Source organism: Drosophila hydei, unplaced genomic scaffold (assembly GCF_003285905.1).
Source record: "Drosophila hydei strain 15085-1641.00,03,60 unplaced genomic scaffold, DhydRS2 tig00000149-arrow-pilon, whole genome shotgun sequence".
NCBI lineage: Eukaryota > Metazoa > Arthropoda > Insecta > Diptera > Drosophilidae > Drosophila > Drosophila hydei.
In genome coordinates this window covers 1799252-1811561 of record NW_022045678.1, presented here as the reverse complement: position 1 = coordinate 1811561, position 12310 = coordinate 1799252, and the positions used below count along the sequence as shown (strand labels likewise).

Sequence of the window (12310 nt, the reverse complement as noted above, 5' to 3'; positions counted from 1 at the left end):
AGGATATTCACAATTGAAAATGTGCGCCATATCCTGATTAGCAATTTTTAGCAACTTTTATCTAAAAATAATTTTTAAAATATTTCCTGAAATGATTCTTTTATTTAAGACAAGGTCCAATAGACAACAAGAATAGTTCGAATACTGGGTGTATCAAAGATTGAAATTTGTAAAATAATTAATTATACAAATTATTTAAATTTATATGTAAACATTCCTTACACTTTAAAATAGGGTAAAACGGCTTGTATAACATATATATGAAATATATCACATCTTTTGCTATGTAATATAACAAATATAATATGCTTCAAATTTAAAGTTTATTTAATTTCCGTTTTTCCCAAGTAGAAGAGTGGCCCTCTTTATAAAATCTTTTGTCTGATAAAGCAACTAAACTAAACTCAAAACAATAAACTTTAAATGTAATACAAATTTGCAATTGCTTTGAACAATTCGACCTATACTCAAAGCTTATGCTTAAAACAAACACATCAATTCACCTCAGAAACAAGCACAAATTTATACCCAAACACACACATTTGTTCGAGTTTGAAGTGCACAAATATTGCGCATACGTCTCGTAGCACCTAGCAAACGTCAACATCCTTTGTTATCAGGAAGAAAAAAGGCAATAGCAAGCATCTGCAGTTGCCAGAAACAAATAAATTTGCACAAGTTGTCAGTAGGTCAAGTCGCCTGCTTGCAAGTGCTGGAAACAAAAGTTTTTGCAGCTCAAAAACAAATTTTGTGGCACGCCGTCCAATGTCCTTCACTTCACAGCAGACACCACGCCCCCATCACCGGCCCTTAAATGTGCAACACATTTTGGCTGCTCAAAAGTTTTGTTACAACTTTTGCTCCATTTAATATATATATATATATATATACATAATGTTGTCCTGGGTGCTGCCAACATCAATTTTGTGGGTGATTTCGTAATTTGACCTTCAAAACAAATGCCACATGAAAAGCAAGCACACACACACACACACATTCAAATATATATATATTGTAGATCCTGAAGCATGTCTAATATTTATACGTATATTTAATGAAGATAAAACTGTTGTGTTTACGTTTTGTCTTACTTTCCAGCTGCGTGTGTGTGTGCCTCTTGGCTGCCTTTTGTGTTTGCTCGGTCTGCCTGTCCGTCTGTCTGTCTGTCTGGGTCAGCTTTAACCAATTTCTTGCTCCAATTTCATTCACTAAAGCTGCAGGCCAGCCAAAAGACTGTCAACAAGTTATGTAAACTTTGAACAATGGCAACAAATCCCAATTCGAGTTGTGGCTACACAATGAAAATTCTCTTATGCTTACAATAGCTGCAAATGAGCAAAGATTTTTAGTGCTTACAGATGCTCAATGGAACTTAATTGGAGCTACGATCTGGTAGTTTATATGATGTAACTTCAATATATGTGTAAATATATATATATCTAAATAATTGATATAATTTTAAGGTTTGCGAATGTCATAGCATACTTTGAGGGGCAGCATATATTTAGGACCAAATCATTTAGATATATAAAAGCAATAAGTTTTTAAGGAAAGTTATAGACATGGAAAGTAATATATCTCTCTATTTACATATATACTATAATCAATAAGGATTTGTTAACATACCTAAAACAAGTTTCTTACAGAAGTGCTCAGAAATATCTCGAAATCTCAACGAATCTAAAACAATCCTTAAGTAAACAGCAGTTTTCTATCGAGCGACCATAATTAAACTGCTTACATATGGAGAGTTAGGCACAATAAAACTGAAACATATAAAAGGAAATGCTGCTGGTCAATAGAACCTGGCAGCTGGCAGCAACTCTGGATGGATCAGAGGGCCAATATATTTTAGCAACTAAATCAAAGCCAATATACTAGAAGAAGGAATGCCACAATAAATATGAACAAAACTGGGTCCTAGCATGGAAAAAAGAAAACGTTTTTCAATTGATTTGAAAGGCGCTCAACCAAAACTAAAAACGGCCAGGCAATGAATGAAGGACGAGGACCCCGACTCGGACACGGACAATGACATGGACATGAACGTGGGACATGGATGAGAAAATGGTATAGCCTGTGCATTTCATTGACCCTTTAAATGGCAAGGATGGACACACACACACACACACAGACGTATACACTCAGAGAGTTTGTTGTTGTCGTGGGTGTGTAGCGAGCAGCTGGCGTTCACGTCAGTTGAGCAAAAGTGGTGAAAAATTTGATTTTGGGAGTTTATTCAATTTGCTGCATGTTTGCATGTGTGTGTGTTGGTTATAGCCTGCAGCGACTGGACGAGCTTTTAAGTGCATGAACCGAGCGAAGGAGAGAAAGAGAGGGAGAAAGCCAGATGAGATGGACTTCGAGCAAGTTCCCTGGCAATATAATACAATCAACATTCGACTTGGACTCGATACGCATTCAATGCGTTTTGCTTTTGAGGTGCAGCCGAAGCAGCAGCAGCTAACATGAAAAAGCTACCGTTGCGTAGGCTCATACACATACACATCACACACACACACACACATGTACTTACGCACGCAAAGAGATGGTCACTCACACAACTGCATAGGTTTTTCTCCTCATATGCAACGCCATTTTATGTATAGGCTCGTCATTCGCTCACTCGCTCGCACCCGCCTGCTCTCGCTATCTTGCATTTCACTCGCTCATTGTGCCTATGTACAGTGCACAACATGTCGTAGCAGAGGCGGCAGAGGAGTTGGGCAGCATGTGGGGCTGGCTGACAGGGTCGACTGAACACACATGCGTTTGGCCTTTTGCCTGGCACACATAACGAGCGACTGCGGCAGTTGCGACAGCAGCGGCAACAGCAGCGCCAGCGTCGCGTTTCGTTCGTTTTTACTGATTGGACTTGCACACTGGAGCAAATATCATTTGTTGCTTACCTGAAAGATAAATAAATATAAAAAATATAAAATATAATATATAATATAAGATAACCAAAAATAATTATATTTGAATCGATATTTTAAACTTAATATTCCTATTTTTTTGTTGTACAAAAATAATATATAAATGTATATAATATTGAAGTTGCGAATTATTCTTTTTAGAGATTTTTTCTAAAAATATTGCACTTGAATAATTTATAGGCCAAGCAATCCATTACACTGTTCTAACATTATATAACAATTAATTGCAATCAATATGATAATATTAAATTACTGCTGAGCTTATCTATTTATATAATCGTTTTATTACAATCAATTACATACAATCATATTATTTATAATGATAATTTAAAACTTCCAGTTTTATGAATAGCTTGTGCCACTGTGCACAATGGCATCGCAAGAACTGCGCCTCCAATGCAGCGGCCAAAAAGCAACAACAACAATAGAAATGTGAAAAAAGAGAGGAGGCGTGGGTTCCTCGCAGCTATGCAGCGAGTTAGAAGAGACGCGACGGCAACGTGGAAAAAAGCCGTGGCGAAAGCAGCGGCAGCGACAGCGACAGCAGCAGAGACAGAGGCACGAGCAGTGCCTATGGCAGAGGTAAACGCACAGAAGGAGGCAAAAAAGCAGAGACGGCAGCGACGTCCACGCAACGCTTGTGACCCACGCGGCTAACGGACGCACCATATGCAATACATGAACGACGCGAACAGAGAAGAGTAGCGGAGAAGTGTGGAAGAGTAGAGAGAGCAAATTCGATGGCAGCCACACGAGAGTGGGAGGTGACTGCCCAAAACAATGGACAGGCACTAAAATGCAGCCAGAATGAAATGTGCACAGCGTCACAGAAAACACAACACACACGCATGTACACACACACATGCAGACACACACATATATATACATATATACATGCATGAGTATGAATGCAGGCGAATGGCTATGTACGAACATCGGATGACCATGTATTGCCATTGACCACCAGGCCAGCTCTCTCACTCTGCCCGCACTCTTTTCTGTTTCCATCTCTGTCATTCGTTTTCGATCACTGTCCTTGTCGTGCTAATGCAGGCCTCTGGCCGCCTCGCTTGTTTACCAATTTATTTTGCGCACAAAACGAAACACGGAAAATGCATGAGGCCCAAAAAGGAGCGTGGAGAACAAGCAGCAAACGCAGCGCAGCAACGCAATGGATAGCCATAGCATACACTCATAACAACAACAACAACAACAGCAGCAACAGCAACCTTTCTGTTGCCAACAGCAGCAAAAAACAACACTGCACAAATTTCAGTTCGATTTCTGGTTCATAACGGGAAAAAATGCTGCAGCTTCGAAGTCGCTATCTCTTACCATCCCCACCACAGCCCACTTCCAACTCTGCTCTGCTCTTACCCTTCCTCTCTCCCTCGCTCTTGCTCATTCGTTTTCATTTTGTGGCCATTTCAGTTGGTTTTTTTTCTTCCTTTTGCTGTTTGCCACTTTGTGCGTAGATTTTCCTTTGCCTTGTCCGTTTTTTTTAATTTTTGTTCAGAGTTTTTGCTACGCTGCTTTTTATCGCGACTTGCGCTTTGATGAAATGACCGGGAAATTCTTTTTCCTTTTGCGCTTGGCCCTGACTTATACTCGAAGCTTGGGCAGGGGGAGGGGGCACTACGTACTACGTACTACGTAGACACATTGTTAGTTGGTTCACGTAGTATGCGACTGAAAAACGACAACTACAAATAAAGCATCCACAACGGAGCAGAGAAAAATGTGGCACAAAGGACAGGCGTTGTCTAAAAGCCAACTAGAAAACATGGCCAAAACGCAACATCAAAAAAAGAGCAAAAGCACTTGAGAAAATGATATGGGCGTGAAATAGAAACTACAGATGATACATATTTCAGAGTATAAGTTAGTTAGTATAAGCTAACTAGTATAAGATGGTTATATAGCTTATAAGATGAGATGTGCTTAAGGAATTTACATACTGGCGACACAGTTAGACATATTAATGGAATTTGGAATATTTTTCTAAAGGAATTTCTTTACACAACATTTTTTGACTGTGATAAAGTAAAGATATTAGAGTAATGGTAAAAATATGAAAAAATGTAAACAAAAATAAATTGACATGACTTCTGAAAGTGTTTTTTATATCGAAAGGATAACTTAATATTCTTAAATAAAACTTAGTATGATATTATTATACAGATTCAATTTTCTGAAGAAAATCTATATAAATGCGATTAATAAAAAATTATAAATTTAAATTTATTTAAGCTTAAGTATGTTTTTATTTGAATTTAACTTTAACTTTTTATGATTTAAATTCATATTTTATCAATCAGTTTTCTCTTTTACTTATATAATAGACAATGCTAAAATTGTTTTACCAACAGCAAAAATTTAGCACTAAGTGTGCCTTCTGCTGCTCTATTCTCTCAGCATGTGACGCACGCCTGAAAGTCGACTACAAAGTCCACACTCATTGTTTGGGTAGGGAGTATGAGGAGGGTTGTCTTAGTTGGGTTGGTTTATCCAATGAGCAAACTCTGAAGTCATCAATTGATGCGAGACAAAGTTTATTGTGTGTGGCTGGCTCAGGCTATGATATATGATTATTGTTCATCAATTATAAAGTTTTTGCTATTGAACTTTATTTAGAATTTAATAAAGTTTTGGCTTCGTTTGCTTGGGGAAATCAGATTATCTAGGGCAATGTTGAGGTAGTCGACAATTATTTTTATTTATTTCAAAGTGACTTCATTTGGAATCTGAAGTGAGTTCACACATGCAGCAGTGAAAATTAAATCGATATGCAACGTTTTCATTGACTTACTAGCTAAGAAGTGTATCATAATATATTCTTAAGTTCATCATTAATATGAGCCATTTGTAAACTATACTTGTAGATCAATGCACATGACTTAACTTAAGAGTGTTGCCTACTTTATCATTGGTTATTAATAATAATAGCTTTCACTCATAAATGTGTCTAAAGTGAAAAAATCTGATTTTTGCCTCTTAATCTAGCCTAACAATTAATCGATAATTTAGATTGAAAATTTGACTTTGAAATGGATCAAAATAAGCTAAGCCCAAAGGCCATAAATAAAATTTCTGAGTTGGCATCTATTCTTTATTTGCAAGCTGAAAGTTGCTTTTTCTTATGTTTGGTTTGTCATTTAATTATGCATAGACTTACAGCTGAGCAACGCATGCAAATTGTTGAAATTTTCATCTGTTCCTGCACCTTGTGCAGCGTAAATAAATAGAATTGAGAATTAACCATAAGGTTTATTTCGCAGCAGCATTATATGAGCATCAACATTGGAGCATATGTCTCTAAAGACGAGGATTGGTCATCAAAATTGGTATTGCAGATTATGCCTTGACCGAAATCATATTTAAATGTCTAGTCAATAAAGTCCGTTGCACCGTTATTAAAATAATATATGTTTTTGTTTTATTATGATTTAAACTTGTGCAACTTTAAAAAACATCCGATACTAACTTTTCTCTTCTACTTTAATTAGTTTAGCTTTCAATTACTTTGTCTCTCAGGTTTTTCAGCATTTTATAGTTTAAGTAATACTTGAAAATTGGATCATATTTATTTAAGTCCTATTGACCAAGTAGTTGTGTTAAATTTTGACAGCATTCAGAGCATTCATTAACTGCTTTCACAAAACCCAACCACAGAAAGTAATTCAAATGTTTTCAAAACTTTCGCTGATATTTCTAATATTGAGTGGCTGTTGCAATGACCTTTTCGCGGAGCAGTTAAACGGTCAGCAGGTCACATACTTGCATACAGGTATACCTCATGTCCAGGACGCTTTGACTGTGCTGCAGACGCTATACTCACAGAATCGTGTGCATATCTATTGCCGTCGTGATCAGCCGCTAAGGCTGAGGAATATCTTTCAGAGCAATCGACTGCAGCTAATCTCAAAAGCGGCCAACACGGAGTACATCCAGTACAGGGCGTCGACGGCACAGGGTGTATATGACGCACACAAGCAACGCCGGGAATGCTATGAGGGCAAATTCCTAGCTGGCAGGGCTAAACGCGTCCACTACATCTCGCTTTCAGCACATGCGCATTCCTGCTATGGCATCTACACGGATCAGGCCTACAATCTAACGCTATTGCAGGAGCGCTGCGATAAGGAGCGCTTGGTACGCTTTATGCTGGGAGTAGGACTGTGGGTGATAGAAGCAACAACTATTGTCGGCGAATCCTTAATTTGTGTTTACTGTGTGGCCGCCGTGATGGGCATTCATTTGGCCAGCGTTGTCGTGGTTTGTGTGGCTCTAATGTGTCACGGCGATCATAAAATGCGCAGCATCCAGCCATTGAGTACGAACTTTAAGCTTGTGCTCGAACAGTTTCCGACCAGCGTGGCAGTGTCCCTCGTTGCTGGCGCCTTTATGCTGGTCAACGCGTGTCAGGACTACCAGGATATGTGGACCCAGCGCTGGGTGCGTCGTGCCCATTGTCGCTTTCTGCGTTTGCTGGCCTATCTGCTCATCCTGGGGGCTTCGAATGATGCTAAGTTTGGCTGGATATGCGTTAGTTTGCTGCTGCCTTGGCCGGAGCTTTGGTGGGTGCTGCAGTGGATCCAACTGAAGTTCATAAAATTGCAACGTAAAGTCATGCCGCCTATGCCCAGAAATCTGCTCAGCGAACGCGAATTCGAAGCACAGGCTGGCTACGAGACTCAGCGCGCCTTAAGCGAGATGCGTCAGCGTTTACGTGCGACTGCGCCCGACTGGGAGCAGCTGGCACAACTGCAGGCACCGCAGCAGTTCGCTCAATTTCTAAGCAGCGGCACCCACGAGCCAGAGAAACCAAAGTGGCGCAGCGGCACAGAGATGCACAGTCGGCATGTCCAGACCGCCGAGCCAACTGATCCAGATCCAGAGGCAACGATGCTGCGCCATTTGGCAGCTGTTATGAATAGTGATTCGTCTCACTCTGCTCGCTCCAGCTCTGCCTCCGCCGACTCGTTCTGTAGGCAATTGCACTGTACGGGCTCTACGCGCAGCCTGCAGGACGGTTCACGCATGTACCACGTCTAGCATGCATTTGATAATTGAAAAGTAAAACCTTCTAATGGCAGTCGAATGTCCATCAAAAAAAAAAAGAAACCAAGGCGACTGCCTTCAGGCACACACAACACACAAATTGAATTGAACCAAAACAGAAACAGCAACGAACAGAGCTGACAGCCTCCTGAATAGACGATGTTGCCTCTCACCTTGTCGCATGAGGTCAGTTTGAGGGGGCGTGGCTGTCTATTTGAGATGGTTAATATGCAGAACAGTGTCATGCCAGCAAAGGGAAACACGATAATGAAAAAGCTTAGTTAAGCTAACCTAAGCTGAGTTTATCCATTATATGATACGATATATTATACTGAAAAATATCGAGTTTTTTTTATTTTTATGAATGAATGGAATATAAAGAAATGTTATATAATAAAAGAAGTATTTTATAGATGATAGATCATTTAAAGAACAGCTCCAAAAGTTAAAAAAAAAAATTTTGCGATTTTTTGACGATGAAGATCACTTAACTAAACTCAGATAAAAATCCTTCATTAAATAAATGAACGAAATTTAAATTACTCATTAATTTCAGTTCTATTTCCAAACAAAACGATATGTTAAACATATTTATATAATAAGTATTAAATTACAGCAACAAAAGTTATATAATTATATATAAATCAGATCATCTTTGATACAGATCATCATTGATGCAATTTAACTATAATAAAAAGTTCTGTTTTTGTAGGGTATTTCAGTTTCGAAACTTCCTTCCGCGAGTCAGTTTAAATTGAGTCAGAGGTATTTCACATGATGTCTCTATTAACTAAGGCACATCGTAACTTTGAATAGAAAACTGTGCGCTTAGCTTATCTTTGAATGGGTTTCATACCACGTTTATGGCCTAAGCAGCGCAACATGGCCAGGAAACTGGTTGAAAATGCGTGAAGAGCGTTACAAATAACAGACTCGAAACACATTTCTCTATAGCCTGGGCAATTTTCCCGGGCCAGCACAGATGAAGGCCTATTACCCCTCTATCTTTCAAATATATACGCACACACACACACACGCGCATACTCACACACACACACATATCCACTGCTGACTAAACAGTCAGAAATAGCAACAAAGCTCTGTCAAACATCAGCTACGTTCGAAAGACCTTCTCCACCCAATCACCCAAAAGCCCCAACCATTGATAGAGCCTGGACAAAATGCAAATGGGGAAAATGCGCTTTGGCATAACTGTATGTGCGAGCTAGTGTGTGTGCGTGTGTATCTGTATCTATGTGGACAGTTGCAAAACGCATTTCAAATCGAAAAGTGGAACTTCAATCATTTGGCGGTCCAGGTAAACGAGTCGCTAGCGTTTTAGTTTTTGAATACCCAGTAAACATGAACAGTTTCACAAATGGTCACTTAGGTTTTATAGCTGATCATATTAACATATTAAATAAAATATATCCAAATCCAAGCTAAACCCATTTTTATAAGCTCCTGACAATTCTACTGAAATATACCGTATATAGAAATATTTACTTCTAAAGCTTCTAGCTTAAAAAGTATATACAATTTCATATATAAGTTTAAATATTATAATAAATTATAGTATAACAATATAATATATACGGCCGAGCTATATAAGTTGTATAAGAAATCTTTATATATTATATATTTATTTATTTTTTAAATTTATGTATATGACATAGATATGAAATGTTCATTTTCACCGAATATCTTTAAGAGAATCAAAACCAAATGAATTTTGATCAGTATTGTTCGTAACTATCTTCTTTGCATTCTATTCTAAGCTAAATGTATGCATCTTATTATTTTCCAATGAAAACGTACGTTTTCAGTTGGCTTATGATTTTGTGTACTGCAACATGACTATTTTCATGAACACAATCGAATATAAAGAGAATATATTTTTCCAATTTGCCATTTGATCTATTCAACTATCTACATAAAGCAAATTTCAGAATAGAATTGGTGTATTAAACACATTTCTACGGAGTATCTTGCTACTCTATCCAACTGCCAATTAGAGCAATTGAATTTTTTTCGTTTTGCGTTCTGTATGTGCTCTGGCAGCCGCTTTTCTCCTCATTGATGGTGGTTGGAAAATTGACTAAATGCAACGTTTCGTGTTCATTAAGGAGGAGGCCTGGGCGTACGACGAAACGGGCCAAATGGGCCAATTTTCCCAGTCCTGGAACTGCTGTTGTGTCCTGCAACAGCCAAACGTTTCCAATTGGATTTTTCAAATTTTGATCTCGATGCGTTGCCGCGCTAACTCGTTTTTCTCTCTTTGGTGGTTGCTGTTCCTGCTCTTGTTGTTGTTGATTCCTGTTTGGGACAGTGCAAGCGGGGTGGGAAAAACTGCATAGCTAGTCAATATTTTTCTGTTCTTTTTTTGTTGATACCCCACGCAAGGATTTTTCGCAGTTGGGGTTGCAAGGCGAACGTTCAAAGTTACGTCAAAGGTCAGGAAACGGGCGCACATTCTGCTCGGGGGGAGGGTTGGTTGGGAAAAAGTGAAAAGTTTTCAAGTCCGATTGTGAGAAGAGTTTGCCTTTTTTGGTTTTGTTTTTGAATTCGTTGAGTAGGTTGACTTTTAAGGGTTTTATGGTGAATAGTCCAGGCCAAAGCGCTTGGTTTTAAAGCTAGGTTTATAGGTGTTTAAAGTTGCTATTGCGTACTAGTGTTTCCTTTGAATAGTCAAAGAGAAAAGCTGCAATAATCGAAACTAAAGATAGTTTTTCGAGTAGGCCATAGACAAAAATTTGAAGTAGACAAAATGGGCCAAACATAAATATGGTTGAGTAACATAAAATAGAAAGTTTCATTAAATAAATATTCTATCACAATGGAAAATTCTTCGTTTATATAAATATTACATAAATATTAATTTATGTTCGAATTTGGTTGTCATACTATTATTATATATTATATTGTTTTTAATGTTTTTAATAATTAATTCAACTCCAACGTTTTACATATTTTTAACATAAATATAAAAATAAATAACATATAATTGTAAATTACATACGGAGGCATTAAAGAAAATCTACTTAACTGTAACATGTATTTTACAATAATCATAACATTTTTGTAGAAATTGTTAAGCTTTTTGTGAATTGAAGTCCAAGAATTTGAATTTAATAAAATGTATTGAATCTATATAGCTATGAAATATAATAGATATCTCATATAAAACCAGCCATATCCCACAATAATGTCGATTATTGTCCGGCTTACATTTCTGATATTCTCTAAATTGTAAAAATTATTTTAAAATAAATATTAAATTTGAAATTAATAATATAATGCAATATATATGTAATTTATAACAATAAAAATAATTTAGGTTTTTAATCAATTTTTTAAAATTTAATATATGTGTAATTTATAACAATGCAAATAATTACAATTTTTAATCAATTTTTTAATCAACTTCAGTAAAAATTTTAATTTACATTTATGGAAGCTTTACTATACTTGTAGTATTGCTCTATTTAAGTTCTTTAACTTGATTCTAGTTTAGACTTAAAAAAAGAACTTGTTCCCTCATTAGTAAAGCAACTAATATTTACTTATTCACAAATTTAACTTTATTTGTTGTTATTTAAAGTAAAGTCTTTAATACATTTATTTTTATCTTACCTGCACCATTTTGTTGTTTTCTCTTCAGTAGTTGTTGTTACTGTTGTTGTTGCTGTTGTTGTTACTTATTTGTTTAATTAACAGTTAATCCAAAGGCAAATCAAATGCCAGCCTTAAAAAATTCAACGCCGGCAAAAAAAATCAACGAAAATGAGAAAAAGCAACTGGGTATAATCTGTGGCGGGCTGAAACTGGGAGCACAATATTGAACGCACGTGTTAATTTCACTTTTGTTTTGCTAGCTGTATTTGTGTATGCTTTTGATTTAGATTCAATTAAAACTTAATGTTTGCAAGTGTGTTGAACGAATATTAAAATGCTATATACAGTTTATTTAATTGGAACACAAGGGAAACACGAGAGGATGTTGCGGTGCGGCCTGTGCCTAATTGTCGTTAGCAATTATTTTAATATGTTTATTTACTTTGATTGTTGGCACTTTACGCAGCTGTGATTTCGCGTTGTTACAATTTGTATGCGCCAAAAACGAACAACGAACCGCACGCAACAAGAACATTGAGAAGAATGTGATGTTATCGTAATGCACGTGCGGCAGTTCTTTAGTGAGTAAGTGAACTGGTTCGATTCCGCTGAACTAAGAACAATAAAATAGAGCACGTTCTTTGGAATAATAGAATTTAAACTTTAACTGAACTTAATTAAAACACTGAAAAATGAAT

At 37.1% G+C, this 12310-nt stretch overlaps 1 protein-coding gene across 1 annotated transcript; it reads left to right on the top strand.

The window, feature by feature from the left end:
* Window positions 1–6540: 6540 nt before the first annotated feature.
* Window positions 6541–8057, top strand: LOC111602246. Its single transcript, XM_023319238.2, has one exon. It carries the CDS (start codon window positions 6621–6623, stop codon window positions 7989–7991), a length of 1371 nt encoding a protein of 456 aa, XP_023175006.2. The 5' UTR covers window positions 6541–6620; the 3' UTR covers window positions 7992–8057.
* Window positions 8058–12310: the final 4253 nt, after the last annotated feature.

What these genes read in the sequence shown, in the direction of transcription:
- LOC111602246 (XM_023319238.2), top strand. Translation starts at nt 6,621, where the DNA reads ATGTTTTCAAAACTTTCGCTGATATTTCTAATATTGAGTGGCTGTTGC.